The 26,925-nt window shown below is 38.5% G+C and overlaps 1 protein-coding gene across 2 annotated transcripts in view; it reads right to left on the reverse strand.

Annotated features, from left to right (window-relative positions):
- Positions 1–26,925, reverse strand: part of LDAH (lipid droplet associated hydrolase) — a 126,871-nt gene that overhangs the window by 66,298 nt on the left and 33,648 nt on the right. The window contains exons 3-4 of one of the 2 annotated variants that reach the window (XM_075708172.1): positions 25,687–25,821; positions 1,571–1,740 (exon numbers count right to left, since the gene is read on the reverse strand). In XM_075708172.1, coding sequence (XP_075564287.1) covers positions 1,571–1,740; positions 25,687–25,821 — 305 coding nt within the window. The remainder of the gene's footprint in view (positions 1–1,570; positions 1,741–25,686; positions 25,822–26,925) is intronic. The other variant, XM_075708171.1, reaches the window with a different exon arrangement.

Here is a 26,925-nt window from a genome sequence, read left to right on the forward strand (position 1 = left end):
GAATTTAAGACCAAAACCAAAACTCATGTAATAAAAGAATACCACATAAGAACTACACAAAAATAAAATCAAATGATCTAGCTACTAAAATACACATATGTGCTCAAAATCTTGTGGGAATCAAATATTCCAGTAAAAATAAAGGGAGAGATGGAAACACAAGTTTCTTATTATCACACTTCATATGTTATAAAAGCTAACAGTTAACTTATTTTTGGCAAAGGGACAAAGGTTGCACAACACTCTGGCTTACACAAATATTTTCTATTGTTAAATGCATCTTAAATGTAGCTTGTCATATATTAACTTCAAGCACACAGTGCACCATGCAGTCTAAGAGTGTCCCAAAGATACCTACGTTTCAAAATATTGATGAATAGCATGCTGCCAGTATCCAGTGAGCCAGGTGTAAAAAAATTGCTCAACAATTCATAGTTTAATTGAAACCAGATAAAATCATTTGTGTAATAAAGACTGCACAGATGTTGACCAAAGAAAGTTGGTATTTTTGGACAAATTACTGCGTACAATATTTTCTAGAACACTCCCTCTTGAAAAGATAAAACAGTAATAAAAGTTCGCTCAAAAAACGTGCCCTTGTTTATAATCACAAAGTGAAATATGCCTGTGGAAATATATCAGGTTAACCTCACGTTTCACGTTTTTAGTTGGTGTTTCCTTTAAAGGAAAAAAAGAAGTTAGATGTGCAGTGGAAATGGTTATGAAGAAGTGGAAGAACCTACTCATGCATATATTAAACACACATGCTAACACTGCACTTCCTTCCACTGAGGATTTTATAATGTAAAGGAAGAAGCAATTATTTAGCAAGAGTGAATGTTTAAGAATAAAAATTCAATATTCTTCATTCATCATCCATTAGTAGAGTGAGTTATTACTGAGCACTAACAGTTTGCCATTTCCAGAGTTGCAAGGACACTGTCCTGCCTCAGCCTTCTTACTGCTCCACAGTGACAAACAAAAATGTTCAGATACACAAGAACATGCAGTAACACCTCCCACTCTCATCACGTTACACAAACCAAGACTAAGTTGCAGAAGCAATGATATATGCATATGTATTAAATTTTAAAACCAACATCCTTCATTGTAGTACACCTCACAATTTATGTACCTATTCTTTTCCATACATTTCCCCATGTATAGCCAGCAATCTCCTTGCCTTGAGATAAGAAGCTGCTGTTACAGTCATAACCAGTCTTAATTTTTGGTGTAGTAACATAATGTAATAGCCAAATATCTAGTGATCTTTTTATACATTATTTAGAGATGAGAAGACAACAAAGTCCTAAATGTATTTATCACCATTATTAATCATGTATATTACAAGAGCATTTAAAGGTCCAAATTCAGAGTAAGAACTTTATTTTCCATCAAACTACTTTATTATCTGTCATTAGGATTAGTTATTAATGTTTTTATTTCATTTTAGTTGAAAGTTTGTGTATAGCAGAATAGAGCTTCCACAGGAAAGACATGGCATTACCCACAGGCTAAGCATGTGCGCTGCTTTGCTATTAACAACTCCCATTCTATAAGGTTAATGTACCTGAAGTTCTGATGCTCGCTTCATCATCTCCAGTGTGATGTAGCAACCAATAGAATGAGCAATCAGTACCAGCTTTATATCTTTTGATACATTCTTTTTGAGGAAGTTCAGCTTATGCTCTACTTGTCCGTTAAGTCCAAAAACATCCTCTAGCTCCTTAATATCTGTGTCTGAAACATAAAAGAAAAGAAGTCCTTTGTTTTAGTAATAGAAATTTCAAGTACCTTTTTTTTTCACTTCTTTGGGAAACTCTGACATAAATAAACTTTTCAATTAAAAACCAAACCAAAACAAAACAAAAAACAAACCTAAAAATTTAATTTTAAATTACCACCACTGGTAAATATAGACTGATGAATCACATGTACAGGATATGAAACTTTATGTGTAGCTGGGGAACCAGGGAAGGATAAAGAAACACAGGAACTTGATGGCACATCATCTAGCATTGTGCTCCCCTTTGTTCAGCACAAGACCAAACTCAAGGCAATGGATCAGTTTAAATCAATCCAACTTTACACTGAGAGATCAGGACCTACAATAGCATTACTGGCCAGGAACAAGAGTCCCTTCACTCAAGACAAACCATCATATATGTTGTCATGCACTAAGAATCTTCAGATAGCAAAACCTCCTGTCTTAAAATAAAGATGCATGAAAAAGTCCAATGGAATGAGGAAAAATATGAAATTCGTATGTGTCAACATGGAACACTAGCACTTACAAACTACCGCTATTTACGCAGGTTCTTATCATTGTCAATCCAGCTACAAAAAGCAAGATCAAGTTAGAGCTTTGTGGTTCTAGGCTATTGTGCAATTTCATTCCTGTTTTGCCAAGGACATCCTAAAGGAGCTTGGGCAATCACTTACGATGAGGACTTTGCTACTCGTTTCCTGGCCAGTCAACAAGACAAGGCTGCCTGTAACAATTTACAGGCAATTTGGGCATCTTTAACTCTTGCTCATGAGGTGGGTGACATGGCTCTCAAGTTCTCTAATTGAAGGGGGGGTTCACAGCTCTTTCATCTGCTAGAAAAGTGCTCTACCCACTAAACTAAAAGCCAGATTAAGGATGCACCACTCCAAGTCAAGCTGGACTACTTGATGGAAAAGACTGTAAGAAGAAAAAGAATGAAAGAAAAGAGGCAGAAAGCATGAAGGAACAAATGCCTATAGCTTATCTGAAAGAGATGTACTGGTACTAATATTACTTATTCTCTTAAATCCGTGCTATTATCTCAGGGATCATTTTCATACTCCAGTTTAAACCCCTGATCTTTTACACTCCTTACACGTTTACCTGCAATGCAGCTTTAGTTTGGAATAAGCCAAATCTCATTGCAGCAAGGTTCAGGCACACGATGGGGACTGGCTCATTACTGAGCCATGGTCCTGCAGGCAGCATATAGGTTCCTGGCAAAAGCCACCCACCTCGAACAATTCAGGACCAGCTAACAGAGGTAGCACACAACACAGCCCGAACCAGCCCACCAAGTATTAGGTGTTTAACTTCCCACTTGGTTTCTTTTTATGTCCTCTGCATCAGTTCCCTATGTGAAAAATAGATGTGGAGGTTAAGTATCCATCAGACAGAGACACTGTAAAGATACATACATTAAAGAGACTGAAAGGCACTGAAAAACTTCTGTAACAAAAAGTTAGCTAGCAGTATAGACTCATATCAGATGTACTTGGTTCTGTGCCCGCTTGGAGAAAGTGATAACAGTAGTCTTTCAGCCTCTGTCCGTGAACATAGTTCATAAAATTATAAAGGTTGACTGGTTTTTTAATATGCATGTGGTAAATTTGATGGCAATTGGCCAGTAACCTCAAATGCTAAAAATTACTAATGCTACTGTAGTGAAGTTATTGGGGGGGTCGACAGTGATAGTACTAATTGGTAGCCTAAGTGGGCTGGCACTATATTGCCTTTTTTCATCATCTGTACGAAACATAATCTTTTGAAGAAAAATAATCGCTAAAGCATATGTTCTGATGCCTTTTTTCTGAGCTTAAGCTATTACCACAGAGGTCACAATAAAGAAGTTCTTCAGTTAAACTAATATTTCTACTAAAACTACCAATGATCATATCCCAGCATAATTTATAGTAGTTCACTCTAAATGAAAAAGGGGTTTACTAAAACACACTCAAGTAATGCAAAATTAGATGAGAAGTAATATTATGCCTATTATGCTTTCTGCAAGTAATGGAAACCAAAGAGCTTGTTCTGTTTTCCAAAACCCTAAATAAAAGCCTAAGGCCAAAATGTTGGTTTTAAACTTAATTTCTATTTTAAGCAAAAGCTGTCTTTCCTACTTTTATTACTTTTTATCTATTTACACAGCAGCTTAACCTCATGCAGGAGTAGGCTGTCTACATTGCAAGTCTAATTAAGGGTATATATAACACACATAAAACAGAGAATACTAGAAATATGATGGCAACAAGTGAAAGAGTATGTTATGTTGAGTATATGTATGTTACCATGCGTTGGGTTGAGCAGGTCAATTTTCCCTTGTAAACACTTGCTATCATTTACACACTGTTTTACTCGGGCACTGCCATCTCCAGTGATTTATCAGCACGTCTTTTAATGTTTGACATTCCATTCATAGCTTTAGTTCTTGAAAATAAGTGATTTTAAAAGAATTTCAGCTTATTTCCAGGTTAGAGCAAGAGAAAAGGAGGTAAAGTACGTGCATAAATCTTCTAGAGAACTTCTCATGGTTCACAAGACCCCAGAAACCAAGCAGGAAACAAAACAAAGTTTTATTTGTGTTGTTCAGTCTCATGAGATTAACAGCTGCTTTTCACTACATGAATTCAACATCTGCTGCAAGAGATGCTGACCATTGTTGCAATGCAATTAATAAACAATACAGCACAGACAGCCTAGCCCAGTCTCAACATTTTCCAAGTTAAGGTAGATAACTATGTTAGACAAATATTGTTAATTATTTCAGTTATTTAAGACATTAGATACCTAATTTAATATTTAGTAACCTAATAAATAGCAGCATAGAGATTCAGGGCAACATTCATAGCTATTACTGATTTCAGGAGAGATGTGCCTATTCAGAACCAGTTTTGTTGCCAAAGCAAGAACGCTGAAGAAGGACATGCATCATACAGGTGGGGATTAAGCGTAGAGTGAAAATAAGGGCTTTGTCCTCATTCACCCAGACTTCAGTTTAGGGCTTCAGCATACCCAACTCAAGCCTGTGCACTAGTGCTTTCTTAAGGGAGCAGGGGACAGCAGAGCAGACCTTGCAGAAGCGATTTTTAATCAGATGGGTTAGTTATGACTGATGATCACAGAGACCCATTCTGCTGCACTGCGCCAAAGCATCCTCAGCGCAACCCTGCTCAGCACCACTCAGAGCAAGGACGCTTAGATTCCCATGTCTACTGGCCCCATACACATACGATCTTTCTAAGACTGAAAGCGAGCCCTGACAGCCAATGCTGACCCCAGAGACTTGTTTCAGCTGTTCAATATGACTTTCTCTTTTCTTCTGAAATACTGGTTTCTTGCCAAGCCAAATCACATTGGCACTACTCCTAGAGAAGCCACACTGGAGAATGAGCGTGCAGTGTAGGGTCTGGCGATCCACACTCAAAACTCTCCTCATCACAGGCTGACCCTGCACCCTTGTCAGGTGAAAATCCAATGTCACATAACCCTATATTGAAATACGCACCCTATTTTTCTTCTGGACAAATACAAAATTGCCCATGCGTTGTGTCAGTTCGTGATTCCCCAACACAAATGCTACACTTCTAATAGCCCAAAATATGTGAGAGCTGGGCTGCGTCACAGGTTTGGAAGATTTATTTATTTATTTTACAGAATAAAATCGCCCAGGGATTATCCAAAATCAACATTAATTTCTTGGGTGGAGAAGCTTAAATGGGTTCTTTATATAAGCAAACAGACTTGCACAAACACACTGGCAGTCAGCACTCATATGGCTCTACATCAGAGAAGGGACCAGAGTTACTTCACCTCAGGTGTGGAATAAATGGCATGGCTGAAGTAAAGCTCATTTAAGCAGTTTTCAGGTAGTAGAAATTATATGACTTGTATCTTATGCTGCAAACACCCCATCTGGGCCAAGGCATGTCATTTTAAGACTTTGTTTAGCTGAAGTGTATTAAAAGAAATACTGTATTTCTTTATTTTCTTTGGCAAAGCATTAATCTTCTGATGTGCTTTCCGAAAAACAAATGCGCAATCACTTTAATGAAACTCTTTTCTGACCTCTGCTAAACCCACAGTCAGAAAACAATGATAGATTAAAATAAAGTGTTTGCTCTAAGATTAGTTGACAAGTTAATCTTGCTAGGAAAGAGGACTATGGTTTTTAGGGAAGTAACAGAGAATTGTGTTTGTTTGTTTTTCTGCTGTGTATGCAAGGGAAATTCTTAGGCAGAAAAAAAAAAAGCATATCAGTTATACGAGCAGACTTTAGACTGGAGATTCATAAAATTTAGCTTTTCAGTAAAAAATCTCCAAAAATCATAGACTCCTTTTTACTGGATGATTTGAAAAGATACTGGAGGCCAGATTTTCCAACACTACCCTCAAATTTCTGCATACCATTGCTGCATGCCTTTGTACTCCCCTAATTTCACAAGGGAATGCTTGCGCATCTGAACTCCCAGCTACCCTGGTCACAACAGGTGACTTCACATTTGAGCTGAGTACATATGGACACTTGCCCACTTGTCACGGAGTGACTTTAAAGTCTGTCCCGGGATCCGCACATACAGAAGCCCTCCAAATTACGCATGAACAAGGAAGGAACTGTGTGAAAAGGTGACTTGTAATTATATGCCATGAAAGAAAGGGAGGTAAAACCCACTGCCCTACCCGCATTGCATCTTCTTCTTCCTTGGGTCATTTACTCTAGGAGGTTGTACCAAGGTATCTAAGGACAAACTCGAATGAACCTAGGATGCAAACTCTCATGGTCAAGGATTTTCAGAACTGGGCCTTTTACCGGATAAGGACAAGTAAGTATCTGGAGACTGAACCAGGGGACTGGAAAAAGATTCACCTCTTCCTCTGAAGATGCTGCTCATTTCAGCCGCGTGACACATCACCGTACTGCTTAATGTTAACAGTGAGGAGAAATAACACGTTTAAATGCATGAAAATGCAGTAACATCACAAGAAAGTATCAAGAGGAAGAGAAGCAAAGAGGGAGAAGATACTGAAAGGTCAGTGATGATATCAAAGTGTATGAAAGCGGAAGGCACTAAGCATCAAGTGTGGCCAACTAAACAGTGCAGGAGAACTAGCTCAGGGTCACATCAAGTCCACTGCATCTTCATCAAATATCATAAGTGCAACCATCATATAGGGCCAAGTGTTTTAGACTTTATGCCCCACCTCCTTTTTCCACTACAAATACACAGAAACACTGGTGGGAGGAGCAGCAGTTGTGACTAACTACTGTTTTAGATGGAGCAACCCCACAACTAAATTACTTAGAAGGATTACCTATTAAATTGGCATGTGTAGTCAGAAGTCTAATTCTGGAAATTAGATAAATAATTTGATTGGGTTTTTTTCTTCTAGCAAAACACAATAATTCCTTACAATGGAATGATGCCATTTGAGGGGAGACCTTATCGCTCTCTACAACTACCTGAAAGGAGGTTGTAGTGAGGTGGGTGTTGGTCTCTTCTCCCATGTAGTTAGCGATAGGACAAGAGGAAATGGGCTCAAGCTGCGCCAGGAGAGGTTTAGGTTGGAAATTAGGAAAAATTTCTTTATGGAAAGGGTGGTCAAGCATTGGAACAGGCTGCCCAGAGAGGTGGTGGAGTCACCATCCCTGGAAGTGTTCAAAAAACACATAGATGTGGCACTTCGGGACATGGTTTAGTCTAGTCTACCCTTGACTGGTTTAGTGTGGACTTGGTAGTGTAGGTTAATGGTTGGACTGGATGATCTTAAAGGTCTTTTCCAACCTAAACAATTCTATGATTCTACGATCTGAAAATGTTTAAATACAACTGTGCGCTTAAAAACTGAGATTTCAGGTTTGTGAGTCTAGTATGGGCAAATGTGTTAGAAAATACATCCCCTAAAGATATATTGCTTAAAGCCTGAATGCTTCACCCAATCTTTCATTTGATTATTGAACCTTGGATAATTTGTATCAGCAAGCGATAAAACACCAAAGAACTGGGATGGAAACCGTGAAAGAATGTTCAGTAAATACTGAGGAACTCCTCCTGACACCAGGAACCAACTCTTAAAGCACTGTGTTTTAGATTAACCCTTAGACCTTAATCTGGCCCTAGTACCCTCAGGAACTGTTCGTGCAACTTTTAAGATAAACACACCTCTCATTAGTGTTTATTGGAGCAATTACTTTTTGTAAAGGTATCCTCCACAAATAAATTACCATTTACTCAAAATACTGAAGTGGTCATATGTATTAGTTTCTTTATTAGAAAAATAACAAGACCTTAATTTACAAATTGAACTACTGATTTCCTTTGCTACCTACATACCTATTGCTGGGACACTTGTTTAACACCTAATCTGTTTTTCAAAGGAAGCTGTATTATAATTAAATTAGTACAAGCATAGTCTGACAGAATGAACTAATAAACATGACAAATACTAAAAACCAAATTTTTATTAAAAGCATACAGGAGCACACTGAATTTATTAAGGTATCTGTGAGACACCTCTTTTTATTTTGCATTCCCAGTCGTGCTTCCCTCTAACTGATTAGAGTAACTATTACGAAGGTATGATGAGATAACAGTACAAACTTTGACGTAGAATTTTGTTGGTTGTCTCCAATTTTGGCAAGGCAAACACCATTAAACAGTGTTTTAGTATGCAGTTCTACACCAATCTATGCCTCCAGAATCACTTTAACATGCACAACGCAAATCTAATACGGGTGTTTTACATAACACAGATGGAAAAGTTTTCTGTATTTGAATGACTGCATTTTATGGTCAGGAAGCTAATAACTACAGAAAATGCAATTTATAAGAATTTTCAATATCATATTATTTAAAAAAAAAAGTAAAGTAAAACAAAATAAAAAAAACTTGGCAGGGTAGAGGTTAGAGAACCATAACTGTATAGGAGCAGATCTAAATTTCCATTGTAAAGTGACCTCAAGGAGCAAAAGCAAAGAGGTCTGAGGCTACGGGAAGCTGACTGTTCATGTTACATTTCTGGACACGCTGAAGCCGAGTGAAAGGCTCTGTCAATTCCCTTCTTCACTTGCACACACAAACAAAACTGGAAGGGACTTCCTTGCTGAGGCTGACTGCTATGTAAAATATATCTTCATACAGGAACACCCTCAATTACCCTCAGTGCACACTCAGTAAGTTTGCAGACAACACCAAATTGGGTGGGAGTGTTGATCTCCTGGAGGGTAGGAAGGCCCTGCAGAGGGACCTGGACAGGCTGGACCGATGGGCCGAGGCCAACTGTATGAGGTTCAACAAGGCCAAGTGCCGGGTCCTGCACTTCAGGCACAACAACCCCATGCAATGCTACAGGCTTGGGGAAGAGTGGCTGGAAAGCTGCCTGGCCGAAAAGGGACCTGGGGGTGCTGGTTGACAGCCGGCTGAACATGAGCCAGCAGCGTGCCCAGGTGGTCAAGAAAGCCAACAGCATTGTGGCTTGTACCAGGAGTAGTGTGGCCAGCAGGAGCAGGGAGGTGATTGTCCCCCTGTACTCGGCGCTGGTGAGGCCGCACCTGGCATACTGTGTCCAGTGTTGGGCCCCTCAATACAAGAAAGACATTGAGGTGCTGGAGCGTGTCCAGAGAAGGGCAACGAAGCTGGTGAAGGGTCTGGAGCACAGGCCTTCTGAGGAGCGGCTGAGGGAACTGGGGTTGTTTAGTCTGGAGAGGAGGAGGCTGAGGGGAGACCTTATGGCTCTCTACAACTACCTGAAAGGAGGTTGTAGCGAGGTGGGTGTTGGTCTCTTCTCCCAAGTAGCTAGCGATAGGATGAGAGGAAATGGGCTCAAGCTGCACCAGGGGAGGTTTAGGTTGGAAATTAGGAAAAATTTCTTTATGGAAAGGGTGGTCAAGCATTGGAACAGGCTGCCCAGAGAGGTGGTGGAGTTACCATCCCTGGAAGCGTTCAAAAAATGGGTAGACGTGGCACTCTGGGACATGGTTTAGTCTAGTCTACCCTTAATTGGTTTAGTGTGGACTTGGTAATGTTAGGTTAATGGTTAGACTGGATGATCTTAAAGGTCTTTTCCAACCTAAACGATTCTATGATTCTATGATTCTAGGAACAAGTATAAAACTCATTGTGACTTTTTCAGTCCCATACTTTTTTCAGTTCTCGGCTGCACCTTTGATGGCAGTACCTGACTTGGACTATTAAGGACTGCTTTTCAGCAGACCTAATTACTTTGAAGAAAAAGACCTGTAACACCATGGTCATGTAGCTGAACTGGTTGTAAAACTCAGGTAAGGTCATTCCAACACACCAGGTATCCCACTCAGCACATTTTGCAAAATACTGTCTATGAGACAATTAACTACAGAGCACAAGAAAACACTGGTATGCCCTTACTTTACCGTAAATTAGGCTTTTATCTAGGCTTTACCCATTCTTTCCCAGTTTCGAAGTCATTTCATGTCTAGGTGTGCATGTCTACTTGCAAAATAACAAATAATTTCATTACTGGCAGCCCTTCAAAACCTTCCAGCAATTTTCCCCTCTTCCAGTAATCCCAAAATGAATCAGCTCTACCACATCTTATTAAGGAAGAATGACTGAACATAGCCTGAAATAGTTAGGACTACATACAAGCACACATACTGGTTTTGTTTGTAACACCAGTGTAGTGGGAACCCCTGAACACGTTACTCTTCTTGGGGTGCTGAGGTCTCTGGGCATTCCAGAGTAATGACACAGCAAAGACCAGCCACCAGAGCAGTTGTGAACATAACCAGGCTCAGCCTTCCTATACCAGGTGCTGAAGTGAAGCACAGCTCTCTGGCATTGCAGGAAAAAAGATAAAAAGAGGGATTAGGAAGAAAGCAATGAAGTAGCCTTGCATTGGCAGACACTTCATAAACAATGAGAGGAAGCAGAACTCCTGTACTCTAGAACTACCTGAAAGGAGGTTGTAGCAAGTTGGGTGTCGGTCTTCTCCCAAGTAACAAGCGATAGGATGAGTGGAAATGGCCTCAAGTTGCACCAGGGGAGGTTTAGATAGGATATTAGGAAAAATTTCTTCACGGAAAGAGTTGTCAAGCATTACAACAGGCTGCCCAGGGGAATGGTTGAGTCCCCATCCCTGGAGGTATTTAAAAGACATGTAGACGTGGTGCTTAGGGATATGGTTTAGTGGTGGACTTGGCAGTGCTAGGTTGACGGTTGGACTCAGTGATCTTTAAGGTATTTTCCAACCTAAATGATTCTATGATTCTGTGAATCTACTTGAAAATCCGGTGGTTAAGAAAATGAAGTCAACAACAAGACCTTCAGGAAAAAGCATGCACCTAGGTGTGCACTTCTACCTGAAAGGGCTCCACATTCAGTGTGAGCCTCTGGATGGGATCATTGTACCAATAATGTCTGTCCAGGCAACATAGAGAAAATCTTGCAATTTCCATTATCTTGCTGATTTGCTGAGCTTACACCACAAAAAAAGGCTGAGTTGCAAAAATCAGTCTAGGGCTCCAAAATCCACTTTGACTCACCAAAAAGTCTGTTTTCCTTGCTTTGCCTGACTAGCAGGTGGTACTCCTGCAAATGTCTACCTTGCGTGTTTCCCTTACGAATACTCATTTCAAGTATGATCTGAAATAGTATCACCCAGTTTTGTCAGGGCAAATGTGCTTCACTGGTATTTGAATTATCTTGCACCACCAGCCCGAGGCATGTGAAGTGTAAGTCTCTCCAGGAATAACACACACAGAGTGTATTGTTTCTTAAGGTAATTCTTTACTGAAAAGTGTATCAGTATCAAGACCTTTTCATGTTTGGCCAGATCTAACCTCTTTGAATTTAACACAGGGAAAATTCAGTCTTGAAACGGAGGCATAATACTTTCTTACTGAGTGAAGCAACTAAAAGCCACTTCAGTAAATAGCATACTTTAACAACAACTTGCATTTGTACAGTTTAACAATGGAAGAAAAACAAAATAATGATGTTCTGCACATCACTAAGACTGGGTAGATATAGCATAGGAGGTAAAGAAAGGACAGTGGCAATCATATGAGTGTTGAAGGGAACAAAAATGGATGAATATCACTTCACAGGAATTGATTCAGTCGGTGTATGATAAATGAGGTGCTGCACCACAGTAGGCAAGTCTAACAGTCACACCTATTCATAACAGCAGTTCAAAACTTTGGGAAATTTAAACAGATACTAATAGAGAAAGAGGGACTGAGAGCACACAAGGGAGAGCTGAAGTTTGGAGCAAAGTAAGACAGCTGGCCAGGGAAGACAACCCATGTTATTCCACAGACAGGGAATAAAAAGAATTATTTTAAAAGTAGGAGAAAATGACAAGGAGCACATCACAATATTAAGGGGGGGGGAACAGAGAAAAAGCAAGCAGCTGAGAGTATACCTGGAGGGGCAGTAATACAGTAGCATAAGTAACAATACAGAATTTGTACTTCACAGTGACCGGACAGATCGATGGGTGACATTCTCTGAAGTGCTCGACGCTTCTACTGAATCCAAGCTAAAATTTTTAATTTGTTAGGCCAGTCCTGATTTCCCTTGAAAATCCATCCCAAAATTTTATTTAGAACTGTGATATAGACCAAGACTGAAATGTTCAAATAAGTATGACTCTTCAGAATAATACTAAAATAACACTATCTTTAGAGTAACACTAAAATAACACTAATGCATTTCCTACTTCACTAGCCACCATAATGGCACTAGGATGGCATTCAGTATAACAACTTAGTTCTTTTTCTTTCCTCTTGTGGATATTCATCTTGGATGATACTATTTTAATAGAAGTATACAGGAAAGTGTAGGTTTCTATCTTCATTTGTCCATGGAAAAGTTGAATTTAATATCTAGAATAACTACCTGCAGTAAACAGATCCAAATTATTTAACAATAATGTCTAGCATCCTTTTTATTTTAAGGTGTAAATGACCCACGCAGGCAAACATTAAGTTTTTCCATCTTTCATCTGTATCCTTTAAAACTGATGGATTATAAGAAGTTTTCAAAATTATCTTAGATTCCCTGATGCTGCAAACCGGTGCCACACCGCTGACTGCAAAGAGCTATGTCAGTTTATTCCAGTAGATAATGTGACGCTGGGCTACCAGCGCTGTGGGCTGTAGCACAACATATATGCAAAATATTTTGCAAGACAGCGCTACCTCACAGTACTCAATCAATGCTTCTAATAGCTACCTGTCTTGAAAAGCCTTGTGAGTCGCTGTTTGGGCTCCTCCTTGCACAAGGAGTGCAAGCTGACAGCAAAAGGAACCAGCTGTGGCTCAGCAACTCCCGGCATCGATCCCCACTGGGTCAGAGCAACAGGGAGGTCTGCTGCTGGCTGACATGACACGAAGCAAATCCAGCAGCCAGGAGAATCTAGCTCTCTGGTCTGACGCTCTCCACCGAGTTACGCTTTCTGCCATCATCATTCCGATTGAGAAGTACTCCATACTCCATCTTTCATTACTTTGCACAGCATAAGGCAAAAGTCAATTGGACCAAACAGCGTATGTAAAAGTCTGAATTTATTAACATCAGTGGCAAAACTGAGGAGAGAAAATGGAATTTCACCTTGTACTTTCTTTAAATATAGCAGGTTACTTTATCAGTTGCTGATGCTTTAAATAACCATCTGCATGTGCTGTATAGTACAAATTTTGTATCTTTGGGGATGAAACACAGTTTTGTCAAATTGACCACTTTAAATTATGATTTATATCTTCTCTTCTCCAGTGTTCTGTTACACTGTTTAAAAATTAATTGGCAGATTTATTCCCTATTACCAAGATAGCAGTTTCCTTTTTAACCTTCCTGAAGAAAATGCTGAAGGTTTCATTCTTAGTTGCCTAGCTGAACTGCCTAGCATAGCAAGTATGGGAACATGCCAAAGATACTGTGATGGCTCTATTTTTCTTGGAGTTCTGCATTATAGGTGAAATAGAGACTAAAGTGCCATTGCTCCAAAGCTGATCTGTCATTATAGATGAAAAAGGGATTTTTCTTGTCTTTGTTTTTACACAGGTGAGATGTACTACATAGAAAGCAAACCAATTCACTTGTGACCCACAAGCAGTGCTAGGGTCACGGTCGAGCAAAGGTTGATTTTCTCTTTCATTTACATTAGCAGACATCAAAGCCATAGCTCATTACAAACTCTTTGAAATTGCCTTCGGCTTTACAGTATAATTTATATAAAAAGATAGCAACTGAATTTGACCTGCTCTCTATGCATAAACAGATCCAAATGCGATCATATAGAGTTTAATATATACTAAAGTGCATTCAGAAATTCTGAAATTTGTCTCTTTATGATTAATTGAAGGATAAAACTTCTTCTTCCAAATCATGTAAACACTAGTACAGAGGTCAGTGGAGTCTCTGACAGCAAAGACTCAGTGGTAATATGTTCGAAACCACAGTTTTGTTCTGAAAAAAATGACACTACAATGGCAATCCCAGAGAACTTTAGTAGTCTACTGTAACATTTAACCCAACAGGGATTAATCTGTCAACTAAGTAGTCACCTGACCATACCAGTAATTTGATAGCTGTAGGAAATTATTTTAATAAATGTATTAATGCACAAAACATAAAATTCAACCTTTAGAAAGATAAGAATATGTCTAACTTAAAGAAAAAGAATAGTCCCATGCAGTCTCAAAAGGAAGAAAAACGAAAAACTCCTTCATCCAGCAAGCAGCAGTGAGAACCCCTCATCCAACCTGAGTCCACAGTACTGTATTGTTTTGCCCTTTATCATTTCTCAAAGCACACAGCCCTTACTCAGATCTTGCTGAGAGATTTAAGCAGATGCACAAGAGGTAAGAATAATTCATTAATGAAGCTGATTATCGAAGAATGAGGCCGTTTGCAGTTACTTCTTCCTGTATAGTCTGCCTTAGAGTTTCCTGCACTTGCCCGAAAAGTCTACATTGCTCCTTAAAGAAAGGGAAACTCCTAAAACCAAAGCAAACAGAAAGACTCCATGTTCCAAACCTGATTATTTTTAGAATTGGGAATTATGTGGTGCATTGCCGATGGTTCCTCAGTTTATATACTGAGCATGACGTCATATGGTATGGAATAGCCCTTTGGTCAGTTGGGATCAACTGTTCTGGCTGTGCCCCCTCCCAGTTTCTTGTGCCCCTGGCAGAGCATGGGAAGCTGAAAAGTCCTTGACTAGCATAAGCAGTACTTAGCACCAACTAAAAACATCAGTGTGTTATCAACATTCTTCTCCTACTAAATCCAAAACACAGCACTATGCCTGTTACTAGGAAGAAAATTAACTCTATCCCAGCTGAAACCAGGACACTCAGTCTTACTACTGTAGATTACTGTAAATTAAAAATAAAACTGCTGTTAAACACTGAATTGATCCCTTCAAGATCTGCACCACTTGTTGCAAGCTTTGTGGGCATCAAAATTAAATCTAATTTTTACATCATAAAGTAGAAATTACTATTAATAAATAAAAGTATTGATCAGCTCTCTTCCTACAGCTAACCTATGTAGTGAATAAACTTTTTGATTCAACTATCAAAACAAACCCAGACCCGTTACACCTTCAGACAGAAGGGATTATTCTCTGCTATGGGGATAATCAATTTTCATTCTGTGAGCAGATGTAAATGTATCTTTCAAACTGACTTGGATTAAAAGATTCCTAAGCATTCTCCCTGGGGAAAAAAATCTTAATCATCTCAATATTTAGTTTATGAAATTATTTTACTTTTTTACCTCCCCTACAATAGTATGGTAAACATTTAAATGAGTTACTCTGAAACATCACAGCAGTGCTCATCTCAGTGAACTGTGACGTGCTTTCTAAAGTCAAGACACCAACAGATATAAATGTTACCTTTCCATAGGGTTCACATTCTTGAACACTTTTTTTCCCCCCTCACTAACAGCCATCTGCATCTAATTAGAAGCGATGGTATCAGCTGGAGAACATACCTATGTCATGGGGTGAAAGGCAGAAAATGATCCATAAACAATCTAAAAACCTACATCCAAAGTTTCCTGGAATGCCGTAAAGACATTATACTCTCCAATGGATGAATGTCAATTTTTTTAAAAACGTCTTGTTTTCTGGATAAGGATCCAGAAGACTGTATCAGGTTTCAAAAGTTGTTACTTTAAAACACATCTTTAAAAACAGAATTATATTAACCTTATTTGAAAATATGGATCAAAAATTCTGGTTCTTTTAACAGGGGAATTAGTTGAATAAAGTACTAGAGTGGATTAGAAAGCTATTCATGGATATTTTTTAATAATATGCCTACACAGATTATGTTGACAGACTCAATGCAAAACCTTTAAGGGAGTAGAGAAAATAGAGAACCTATTTTTCATATAGCTGTAATAAAAGCAAAGACAAAGTCCTCTTCTAATAATACCAGCAATAATTGGTCACTACTCCATCAAAGTCAATGGAATATAGAGCTATGCATTAAGTGGTACCAGAATCAGCTAACAGTATTTGAGTCATCATTACAAATAAATACATGGCTGTTAAGGTACGATGCTATGAGCAGTTAAAATTGATACTGTTTTGGTTGGCCAGAAAAGAAAACAACAGAGCAACTTAGAAATACTTCACATATGGCAAAATTTTGTTTTCTTAATTTTGATTTTGCATGGAACAAGATTTTCAAACACATGCTTAAAATTAAGTAGAACTGATAAAGCCAATGCCAAATGCCAAGATTTCACTCAAAAGATCTATCTGCATAATTATGGGCATGATTATGGGACCTCTATGAATAATTAAATGAATGTGGCTCAAAGGAAAAAAGTGTTACAGTAAACAGAGTACTGCAGCATCCCTAGGGCTGCTTACTTTTCACACATTTAGATTTAAAACATTCCAGTGGGATCAAACATGAAATGATCATTTGTTTCCCTAAAATAGACACCTAGCACTAAAACCATACAGTAAAATGCAGATCTTACCAGGAAGGACAAAAACCTCAGCATTTAAATGCCTCATAATAACTTTCACATATGCACGCACACTTCCTTCCTTAAGCTGCCTTTTCCTAGGACAAGGCAGGAATAAGGCTTCTGGGCAGCAGCAACTGCTGTATCAGGACTGCCCTGCACAGAGCTGACGGTTCCTGTCCTGTCCTGTGAAAACAACCAGTTCCTCTGTGCACACCCCGATGCAGGATCCCTCGCTGTTGACGAACACCATGTGAAGAGCGCAGCGTGATTAATCAGTGCCAAGGCCAGCTTCGTAAACAGGAAGCTTCTCCTCTCTATAGATTAAAAAACTTGACACTTTGATACGAAACTAGCTTAATTCCACCTGGATGGCATGCTTACAACTTGGTTCTTTTCAATGTACCTACAGTCTGATACCATTGGACTGGGAGACACCTTGCTACATAATTCTGCATTAAAATTAAGCAGGGCTATGTGTTCTGGGACACAAACATGACTACAGAGTCCTCCGGGGCTATAATATTTAAACATAACTGACTAAACATGTAAAGAAGTTATATTAAACATGATCCATCTTTAAATGACACTCAGATATTTTAATTTATAGGCCTAGAAGCAGAAAATATTGTTGAAATATACATTAATGTGAATTAAATGTGCATAATGTGAATTAAATGTCTATATACATAGGCTTAAACTATCACAGAATCATAGAATCGTTTAGGTTGGAAAAGACCTTTAAGATCATCCAGTCCAACCATTAACCTAACATTACCAAGTCCACACTAAACCAATTAAGGGTAGAGTAGACTAAAGCATGTGCATATGAGATGCCAGCCCAGCTGCCTGCCTTCTGCTTTTCTCCCTTTACTTGTATAACACAAGATGAGTATCAAGATGGCTATCACTGTGTACCTGAATGTGGCCAGATACCTACCATTACTACTGCTGTTTGATACCTAACCAAACAGTGCTGAAGCCCAGATAAGGATTCACTGGTCAAAACCCTTCTAAGCACTAATACAGACACTAATTCTGAAGTATTTTTGTACTGACTGAACAGATTGCCAGCAGCCCTTCTCATTCACCTGATTCAGCAGTGTAGGTATTCTCCAACATCATCAATCATTAAAACCATCCGTACTATTTAAAATAAATGAGAGTCACAAGCTATCTAAAATTACCAAATGCATACTGACTCCCTGTGCCTTTGTGTAACTTCTCTCCTTTGTGGTTATATACAACAACAAGGACAAAGGCTGTTAGCTAAGGATGAATCCCTATTTTTAGGAACCCAGTTCTTGGAACACCTAACTTTCTTGCTCTCCTCCTCTCCTGTTTGCAGCAGTGCAGACCACAATCCCACTCGCCGCCATCACCACACATTCATGGTGGCACAACAGCTCTAAGGCCACCACAGCAAATGCTTACACAAAAAAAGTGTTATTGGAAAAGTATTCTTAGCTACCACTAATTCCGCTTAGCAAGTGGAAACCGGTGAGAGAACCAACTCCATCTGATCAGCCAGCTCTTCTTGGACCACGAGCAAGTGTCCTGGGAACCACCAGTGGCCCACAGACCACAGGTTGGGAATCACTGGCCTAAATAACTCACAACCCTCTTATTATAGCACACCATGCTCCTTGTCTTGCTCAGGCTACTATTTTAGGATTTTTCCTGCCAGCACAGCATATCATGATGGTAGAAACTTATGGCTCATATCTGCTAATCATGGCCACAATTGTATCTGTCTTTTGGTGGACAACTATCTATCAATCAATGAGATGATTAACTTGCTGAAGTATAAATTCAGTTTTACCCAAATTATTTCAGTCTTTTTTTTTTTTTTTTGTAGATTTATATCACTTCAGCTAGAGGCAGAATCTCACTCATAGTTAATTCTGCAATTTCATTACAAGTCAGAGGGCTGGAAAAGCAAATTCCATTCAGATGAACTGTAGCAACAGCTAAGAAGCAATATATCAAATAAATTCAAGCTGCACATGGCTTCCAAATTTTCCTGTAACACTGGAATTTTTTTTTTTAATACAAAACTTTATTTCACTTCAAAACTTCACACTGATGGTACATGAACATTTTGTGATCACATAATCAATGTCTTCATAGATAATTTATTACCCCTCCACCACTTCTGTGTTTTTTCTCATATTGCTTCTTAAGGATATAATTCAGTTTCAAAATGGTCTGAAGGCTCTACTCTCCCTGCGTAAAGAAAAAGCAATGGAAACACTCTTCTGATGGACTACAAATCAATCCTCACCTACCTCTTTTTATCATGGAAAATGAACTAAGGATAGTTTAACAGATTTTAAGGACACACTATTATCTTCTACAGTCCACAGGACACAAAAGATCAAACTAGAATTTTATCTTTTAACTTGGCTATTAAGAATGTCACTCAAACTGCCCTGTCATTCAGAAGCTACCTAATACTGATTCAGAAACAAAACAACAGAAAATTCAGTAGACAATCTGTTCCAAAGGATAAACACGCCTTGCTAAAACAATAAAAAGTATTGTATTATGATTGTGTATAGCTCAGTACTCATCTGTACAGTTTAGAAAGTTCTAGAGATTTATCTTTAATACAATTTATCATGTGACCAAATATTGTATCAAAACATGACTGATGACTAGCCATTTATTTGGTATATGATATTTTAAGGCATCAGTTGTGTCTCTTTAATCAATTAAAATATGAATCATACTATTTCATATTTCTATAGCACTTGGCATACATAGAATATTACCAAAAATCAATAAACCATTTAATTCTGATTTCATTTTTCTTTACTTCTCAATCTTACTTTGCTACAAAGAAAAGTATCTTGGCAGTCCTGAGGAGAAACAAAACCAAACCTGTGTTCTTTTATTCTTATTTCTGTCTGAGATGTCGTATTTCTTATTTCTTATCAAACCACAGCAGATGTCCACAAAATTAGACCATTCTAAGACATGGCTATGTATGTACAGCTGCCCTCTATGCAGCCTTTACTGGCAAAAGCCAACCAGGGTGCTAAAAAAGGGGAGTGAGGGATGTGTTAGAGGTACTGAGTGTCAAGGGTTTCCTATCTAATCTCCCATTTCTGTAGCTTTTAAAGAAATTTTGGGCAAGATTGAGTCCTTTAGTCCTTATTTTAAAGTGGGATATTCATAACACGACACTTGAATTAGCAATGCATATAAAATTAGCAATGAATAATTTCAGGATTTGTTCATTGATATGTGTTAGTTTTAACTAGCACTTTTGTTCCCTATCAAAAGAAGTTGAAAGGCTGTTGAAAAGCTTCCATCTGGTGACTATTCATTGCCATCAGAGGAACTACTCCTAAACTAGTCCTTCTGCAGTACTCAAGCATTCCTACTCAACTGGATTCTGTAATATGAAGTATAGAACTCCAGTCTCCACAATTCATAATGTATTATAATGCCCACCCCCACATGCTGAGCAGCTATACTGCCATTTTGACAGTATAATTTGAATGTGAATAAATGTGGAATATTTTTTATCTTAGTTTTATTTTTCAGTTTTACCCTTATATTTTTTTTGAATAAGAAGTTTATGAAGTATTTAAGAGTAACATTGTTTAACAAATTAATTTCTTTAAAAAGCACCAAAGTACTTTCTCATTCTTTCCTAAAACTGTTTTCTGTTCCTGTTTAAGGGAAATCACACGTTTAAGAGAGCAATCCAACACAATTTATTTTCTTCTGAGTTCGCTACCTATAAAATGAAACATTCAGTGATGGGTATATACCACGAAAACATGACCTGCTTTTAGTCTGGCAACTAGGATAACAGACCACCTGTTTAATCCCTAGGAAAATACTAACTTACAGATAACAGCGTTCAGGCAGTAGCCTCTGTTTTGACAGCGACAGCACTGAGCTATAGCGTACTTCTAACATATTCATATAGGAAACAATAACTTGCACTTTAAATAAACCCTCACAACGTCCAGTAAGTTACTTGGTTAGACATAGGAGAAATCTTATCAGATCAGAAATCTCTAAAGAAGTGTAATGCAAGTTCTTCAATGCAGCAACACATTAAAAGAAGCTCCAGAACTTAAAAAAAATAAACCAACTGTGGGTATACCTGCCTATTATTTTTAGTTTCAAGGAAAAATTTGCCATATCTTAATTATGCTCTATTTGCATACATTTTTCCTTTCTTACGAACATGTCTTTATAAGGTAGAAATTAACCAAATGATGTGCGAATACCTGCACCTTAAAAAGACAATACAATCATAATATATTTGGCATGGTAAACAATCGGAGTAACTAACCAAGCAAGGGGTATGGTATTATAAAAGAACCTGTTCCTAGGTAGCATCTGTTCAAGAGGCATGAACATCTTAATCATTAGGAAAACTACGAGTCAAAGTCTCAATATCAGGCACTGAAAAGAAAAAAAGCAACACTTTTAAGATTATATAAGATTAAGAGTATAATTTTGCCTGCACCTACGGATTGATGTTGGCCTGTTTTACAGTCACAGCAGTGTTCAAAACAACTGCTTTTTTAAAAGCTAAGGAGAAGGATGAAGTTGAAATTGAGGCAAAACTTTTTTATTGCATTCACTGAGTAAAAATAAGTTTCAAATCTTTTGCACAGCAGACTGATTGCTAGGAGCAGAATTACAGCAATGAAAAGTTCAATTAATGCATGTCTCTGTGGAGCACAGCTCTTTGAATAGAAGTATGTATCTTCTGAATAGAGGAATACAGAAGTAAACATGAAAGGTGTAGCTTCGTTCAGTTTTCAAATCATGATGTGACATGCTTCCAAAAAATTAGGAAGTAGTCTGTGACTGATGGCTGCTGCTGGAAAACTTGCTTTAGTCTTTCTGAGACTTTCAAAATCTACTGGATCTAAATATAACCAGGCATATTATTCCAACAGAGTTTGTTTCATTTTAAACCTTTTGTTACTTTACAGGCAGCATGATTTATATGTTAAATGTTCTGTTTAAATGCTTCCACACTCTACTTCAGTGGTCTCCAAAGTGGGGTGCGTGCACATTGGGGTGCAGGAAGAAAATATTAGAAATGCAGTAGTATATGTATATAATTTATTTTTTTAAAAAAGATATATCGGGCGTGCATGCTTAAAAAATTTTTTACTGATAGTAATTTTTTACCGATAGGAGTGCATGATCCAAAAAGTTTGTAGACCACTGTTCTAAACACACTAGTATGAATTCTTCTTTCCTAGTAGATGCCTCCCCCCCTTTTTTATTTTTTTATTTACTAGATTCCAATCTGAAAGACCTCAAGAATCAATGGTGTCGGAGATTCAGATGTTGTCTTTGCCAATTTATGCCCTCATCCTTCTTATCAAGAAACACTGAACTTCCGCAGAGGATTTGCATGAGGCTATTTCAAATGAAGCATTATGAAATGCCCATCAGAAGCATGAAGGAATACATGGAATTTTTACAATAACAGTTTTGTGCCCAGTTCTTCACCAAAATATACCCTTCTTCTGGTTTTATGCAGCATATTAATAACTGCCGTGGTGTTCACAGTCTTATATAGTGGTCCTTGATACAGGAACTTTGCCTGAGAAATCCAGAACCAGAAGGCAACAAAGAGCTGCAGAGAACAAAATTATCTGTCCCTATGCATGTGCTTCTGTTGGTCCTTGGGGTTCTGGGTTTTTTTTGCTATAATGCCACAAAATGTCAATTAAGAACTCCTGTGAGACGCAGGAAAAGGAGCAGAACATGAGCAATGTTCCTTTCAGTCAGTCACCTGGGAAATTGCAAAGATGCTCAATTTTTTGTTTAGTGGTCTTGATCACATCTTTATAGTCAATTAATGAAAATTACATTTTTGGCAATAAATAAATAAAAGAAAGGGAATCAGCTTCTAATATCTAAAAGTTGCTTTTCATTTCTTTTGTGCTATAGGGATGAGGAAGAATTATCCCAAATCTCTCCACCCACTGCAAGCAACCTACATTGTCACAAAATGGCAAAATACAAGGCCTTTTAGCCACTTTGTGCCTTCCCTTGAGCTTGTATCAAATGAACCATATTTCTTTCATATGAAAATTTCATTTTCATATCAAATGAACCACATTCAAAGCTACTGCAAAGCACAGTGTATCACCCATGGCAACTGCAGTAACACCATTGTTTACAAAGGTCACTAAAATTTTCAGGGTTTCCTTAGAAGACTAGCTTGGAAAAGGCTCCCTACAGAATATTCTGGAATACTGTCTAAATGTATACTAATGACAGGATGTAAGCTTTCTGCTCCTGTGCTCCTAATAAAATAAATATGAAGACAATCTCATAAATGTCTTTTCGTTATTTTTTAAACTATCCATCAGTGGCTTTCTATGCTTTTCTTAGCTCCATGGTGCTACAGTAAGCGCACCAGTAAGTACAGAACCTGACGTTGATGATATTGAGAACATACAAAACACCTTACTGGGTCAGACAAGTGAGTCCCCCAAGCCCAAGAGCGGCAAGAGTAGAGGCTATTCAGTGAGAGCCCCTTTCTGCATCCCTTCGCCTTGCGGTGAATCCCTCAGGCTCACAGCCCTGCCACAAAGTGGCAGTGGGACAGGAGCAGCACAGGCAAGCGGGGAGGTCAGTGTCCAAAGCAAGGACCTCAGTGTCCAAAGCAAGGGCAGCAGTGCACCTGCACAGTAAAGAACCTGCCACTTTCAGCAACTGTTTATGGACCACTTGTCTATGAGGTTGTTTTATCACTTTAAGTCTGCTAATATATAATTTGCCCACAGTATAGTGCTTGGGCTGCTTGTTCCCTACATTTTTTACCTGTCGCATAAAGAAATACTTTCTTTTATCTGTTTTAAACCTGCTGCTACCATTAAGTGACCATTAGTTCCATTACTGAATCTGGTGTAATTTATTCTGTATTTACTTTACTTACTGTCATGACTTCAGAAACCTCAGTCATACTCCTGAGAAGCATTCTGCTCCCCAAACCGGAGAGCCTTTTAATTTCTCATAACAAGGAAGCTGCTCCCTCCCTGTTGCTGTATTTGCCTTTCTCCATACACTCACCAACTTCACTCTTGAAATGTCCTTGAGATGCCCACCAGGTCTGCTCTCTAATATTCAAGATGCAGGTCCACTATGGCTATATACAGTCATAAAACAGTGCCTCCTGCCTTGTCTGTAACGCTGGTTGTGTCCAACATTTTGCTGACAAATTTTGCCTGCCACTGTGCAATGACAGATGATATTAGAGAAATGTCAGTGATGACACCAGTATCTCTCCCGAGTTTTACAAATTAATTCCAAGTTCAGGATCGCGCAGGCACAGTTAAAGATCTTTTTTGTCAGATGCATTAACTCATACTTATGCACACTGACACTCGTCTACCATCTTTTTGCCTACTAATTACATTTTGTAAGATCATTCTGCAGTTCCCTGACATCTAATATCTTCCCAGTAATTAAATACCATGAAGTACCATCCACAAACTAAGAAATTTCACTGTTTACTCTCATTCTGCAGGTCATGGGTGAATATATTGAATAAAACTTGACACAGCACCCATCCTTACGGTACTTTACTTCTGATCTCTCCATCCCAACAAGCTACCAGATCCCTGAAAATCTCCTCTCCCACAGGAGCACTGTCAGTGCAGAAGAACACCATGAAGTCAGCTGGACGTTTGGTTTCAACTTAGATATCAGCTCCCTTTTTCCTACTGGATGCTCTCCTTCCCACAGACTTGCACTCTCCTTAGCAGCCCAGGGGCTGTCACAGTGGAAGTGGGACAGTTGTACAACATCTCTGCTGGCCCCATCTAAAAACCTCTCCATTTCAACTAGCTCACCAATCTCAAGCCACCAAACACATCTCTCGCCATCAAAGGCTCTTTTTGCTATCTACACACTTACAGACATGATCCCAGGGCAGGTTATGAGACCTACAAATGTTCTCTGCAATAAACTCAGCTCCATTCAGTTGCCAGACGACTTCTACCTGTATCCCATGGTTAACATTGTACCAGAAATTATAAACCTAGGGATTTCTCACCTATCGGGAGAAAGTGCTAGCATTTGGTAGTTTGACACTTGAACACAATGACTGGCAGTAATTTTACCAAAGAAATACAGGTTTCATGTTTCAGTTTCAGACTTGAGATTAAATAAACTGATAAAAAGGCTGAAAAGCTTGGGCACAAGGGCTAGTGAAGAAAAGTTATGCTAAACAGCTAAAACAGTTTCTTCTTCAAAATTTTCAGGTTGCTTCACATTGCTGAACCTTTTGGTCCTGAGGAATCATACTGATTACTGCTACATCATTGCAGCTTGACCAAGTCTAGAAGTCTTCTGACACTAAGCAGCTTTCAGGACAGGATTTGCTACTGGTTCCTCCCATCTTACAATGCTGTACATGAACAACATCCACTTAGAGTTGGCTACCATGTCTTGCTGGCAATTTGCATGTCAAAAGACTTTTAAGAGACAAACAAGCAACCTCTACCCTGCAAATGCCCCATACCCCAGTCTCAGAAAGATTTACTTGCTTCCTGGAAATTCGCTAATTTAGTACTACTATTTTTGAATTCGGAGATAATTAAGTCTGTCCTCAAGTACTCAATCTCTGAATTGGACATTTCATTAAAAAATGTACTTTTCTAACCTAGTCTTCTCAACATAAACACATTCTAGACCTTCTTCTCTGTAACTTGTCTCTAAAGACTGCAATCAGCAAACTCTTATTATCTTAATAGCATTTATTTGACTGGCAAATCTAATTCAAAAATACTCTTTTCCTCGGTAACTTTTCTTCTCATACAACTGTTCTGTGGAATTATAACAGAGACATTTAAAAAAAACATACCGTGCTGTTTTTAATAGGCACAAGTTCTGCTAGTGAAGTCAGGGTGGGGGTACAAATATTTGTATGTACAAGTTATGGTGTTGTACCTTCTATCATTTCCATACCACTAGGAGGCTTACAATGTCCGGCATGGCTCACAACCCACACGGGATACTGCTGATTTAGTCCACAATATAAGGCCTGTATAAAGGTCCTGTAATAACCTGCCAGTCCAGGGTTACCTGCCAAAAAACAAAACATACAAGTACAGTCAATATTAACCTTCGAACAGCAAGCAGTCTGCTTCAAAGCAAAATAAACAGCACTATACAACAATTTGTTAATTTATTTTCTCTAGTATATTTCCAATTTTTATTTTCCTAGTTTCAGGGGCTACACTATTGAACTGGTTTAATTCCATTGATCAATGGCACCCCTAAGAAGCATTTTACAGAATTACTTTGAAATCACAGAACCTAAAATTGAAGTTCAACATAGGAGAAAAATCTCCTTTTCCATTAGAGGTCTATCAGCTTGCTTAGCTATCCCATCAAGTTACAGATACATGAAAACTGGGCAAAGAAACCCCCAGGTCTTATAAAAATATCACAAAGACTACAGTGCGTATCAGCTGATCCAGATGTCTGCCCTCCAGAATATCTCAGTGTTACCACTTCAAAATAGGTATGCGGTATCCTGACAATACTGACCCTAAAATGATGATTTTATTTTAAACTCATTGGACTAAATTAATTTTTTCTGCTTGCAATTTCCTATTTTCTCTGTCCTCTTCCACACCTCTTGAGAAGCTCTGTCCTTTTCAAACCTCATGCTCTAGAACCATGGGACAATCTGTCCTCCCTCCTGCATCCCATCAGCTCTAGAGAGAACTTCTCAGAAGAGGCCAGTGTCTGAACAAGTCCAGCTTGCCCTGAGAGAGCAGACCACCATGCTCTAAATCCATTGTTTAACAGCGACAATATCGACAGTCAGGTATCACTGCTATAGTGGAAACTGAAATACTGTCCCCAAAATAAAAATATATATCTGGTAGGGATTTCAGGATTTCCAAACAAAACTCTAATCTCTATTCCTCCTTTTTTTTCCTCTCTCTTTTGGCTATCAGTAGTGACAGTGTCAAGGGACTTAAGCTGGAGAGTAAATCCTTGCGAAGACGAAGCAGATCTCATTTCGTGACTCCCATAGGATGCATAAAAATTCCACACAGACATAAAAACATATAATTTCTCTCTATTTATTTATTAATTTTCCAGGGTAGTTCCACTGATTTCTTATTATCATTAGACACCAGGAAAGCCCACCGTTGTGGTTAGGATTGCTCAGTT

Source organism: Pelecanus crispus, chromosome 3, assembly GCF_030463565.1.
Source record: "Pelecanus crispus isolate bPelCri1 chromosome 3, bPelCri1.pri, whole genome shotgun sequence".
NCBI lineage: Eukaryota > Metazoa > Chordata > Aves > Pelecaniformes > Pelecanidae > Pelecanus > Pelecanus crispus.